Consider the following 2250-nt stretch of genomic DNA (forward strand, 5'->3'; position numbering starts at 1 on the left):
ACACAAATGTTACTGAAGAAATGAACATTGATGGTTAACTGTAAAATAGTCAGATGTCAGATGTCTATTCATATTAACGTACAGAATTCACCTGCTTGCTGCTACTACTGCACACCCAATGTATATACATATATATATATATAATGTTCTTCCTCTACACCCCCCCCCCCCCCCCCCCCCCCCCAATTTTTTTTGCACATGTCGAGGAGCGTGTCAGGCTACATTTCACTGTGTGTTATACTTGTATAACTATACATGTGACAAATAAAGAACCTTGAACTGCTGAAAACTGTGCATGTGGTTGAACTACTTAAGAATCTTGTGCACAAACGAGCTACTTTGTAAAAAACAAAAACAAAAAAAAAACAAAAAACAGGCATGTATCGTGGGACATCTGATAGCAACTCTAGCAGGTCACTAATCTATAGTTCTCTTCCCGTGTCCTCTTTTTTCTTCCAGAAGGAGTCAAAAGAAAAATAATACGTCAGTGGATCCAGACAGCAGTTCAAAACAGTCAGACATGCCAGTGGGGTTATACTGGTTTTGCTTTTTGTAACTGCGTGTAGTGGCATGGGCAGAAAACATGTGCAGAATATAAGCAAGTTGATGGCAAAAATCAGCATTACGTTCACCTTGTTTCTGACCTTTGCAGAGTCACTGTGATGTTTGTGTAGAGTCCAGGAAACCATAACGGTGCACACAATGTTGACTGCTAGCATTGTGACCAGTAACACAATCTGAAGGTAAATAATTGCTGATCGTGTTACACTTTTATAACAATGAGATTGAAAACAAATGTGTTCTGTGTGGTTCTGTAAGTGTTTAAAAAATCCTATGCCCTCTGGGATATTTACCACCAGGAAAAAGCCCCAGACGAGCGCTGCTCCTTTCCAGGCATTGCACGAGGTCCGAAGATGGCGAGACCTCAGAGGATAAACCACAGCCAGCAGTCGGTCCACGCTTATGAAGGTGATGAAGGAGGCGCTGGAGCGGAGGTTTTTGCGAAAGATTATTACGCTGAAGAGGCATGTGATAATTCCCAGCGGGGTGCCTGTTGCATGATGGTAGATCCTCATGGGCAAAGACATGATGGCTAGCAGGTCTGAGAGTGCCAGGTTCACCATGAAGACAGCGTTGGGTGATTTGAGGCTGTGGCGGCGAAGAAGAATCCACAGTGAGACTGCATTCAGTGGCAGACCTATCACCATAATGCAGCCAAAGATCCCAGCATAAACCCGGTCATCTTCTGTGGAGCTGTTTGATGTGTTCATGATGAGAAAAGAAATGTCTGAATGTCCTTTTTAAAGAACTGAAGCCGAGCAGCAAAGGTTCCTCTTTGTGTGGTTTTTGTTTGTGAGTGAGGCGTGACTAGTTTGTCACTGTAGCTAGTCACACTACAGGAAACTCAAGCTCATCTCATAAGCTCTGCCTCTATATTTGTGCATTTTGAGTGTATTTTTATATTCTTGATTCTTTCCTTTGCAGTGGTTTAGTGTAGCACCCTCAAGGATTGACGTACGCACGATGTAGTTATAGAACAGGGGTTATTCTGTTCTTGGCAACCCGTGAGAACTGCTCACGGACAAACAATAAACAAAACATCACATCAAAATGCGCTCTTGTACTTAGTGCCAATCAATCAAAAGTCCTTAATTACAGAAAACAAAACATTTAAAACACACAAACCTCATGTGCTGACATCCAGGAGGTGCTAAATAGTCCTTTATGGCCTTATTGCCTTATCCTCCATCTTCTTTCTCAATTATTTCTACTCTTTGAACGATATTTTCTCCATGTGTGGAGCTAACTGTTAGCTGCAGCATGCAGACACCATGTGCGTTAGCAAAAAAGGAAACTGGGAGGAGATCAAGCTGTACCCTACACAATTCACCACCAGAGGGCGCAAAGAACAAAATCCAGACATACAGCTTAACAAACATCAAATGCAAAAGACCGTTACATTTAGTCTTGAGTTTAGTTCTTTTAATGTCTCTGAGTTTATTTTAATGGGGGAGGGGTTTTTTGTAATATAAACTTTACTTCTATACTGGGGCGATTCTAGGATCAGAGCTTTGGGGGTGCTGAGCACCCAGAGAGCTGCCCATCCAGGCAAGGTAAACTTTACTCATCACGATGAGACTTCTTCCCTGTCTCTGTTAGTCCCTGCATCCCTAAATGTCTCCAGTTGTCCCAAGTTCCCTCTGACTGTCTCCTTGGTGCATTTAAACCCCTGTTCCTCCCTGTCCTCAT

General features: G+C 42.7%; 1 protein-coding gene across 1 annotated transcript; it reads right to left on the reverse strand.

Annotated features, from left to right (window-relative positions):
- Positions 1–201: 201 nt before the first annotated feature.
- Positions 202–1716, reverse strand: LOC112431146 (lysophosphatidic acid receptor 6-like). The gene has a single exon (XM_024799692.2). It carries the CDS (start codon positions 1269–1271, stop codon positions 423–425), a length of 849 nt encoding a protein of 282 aa, XP_024655460.2. The 5' UTR covers positions 1272–1716; the 3' UTR covers positions 202–422.
- Positions 1717–2250: the final 534 nt, after the last annotated feature.

Source organism: Maylandia zebra, linkage group LG14 (genome assembly GCF_041146795.1).
Source record: "Maylandia zebra isolate NMK-2024a linkage group LG14, Mzebra_GT3a, whole genome shotgun sequence".
NCBI classification, from domain to species: domain Eukaryota; kingdom Metazoa; phylum Chordata; class Actinopteri; order Cichliformes; family Cichlidae; genus Maylandia; species Maylandia zebra.

Excerpts from the sequence above, each read along its gene's own strand:
- LOC112431146 (XM_024799692.2), bottom strand. The coding sequence starts at position 1,271 with ATGAACACATCAAACAGCTCCACAGAAGATGACCGGGTTTATGCTGGG.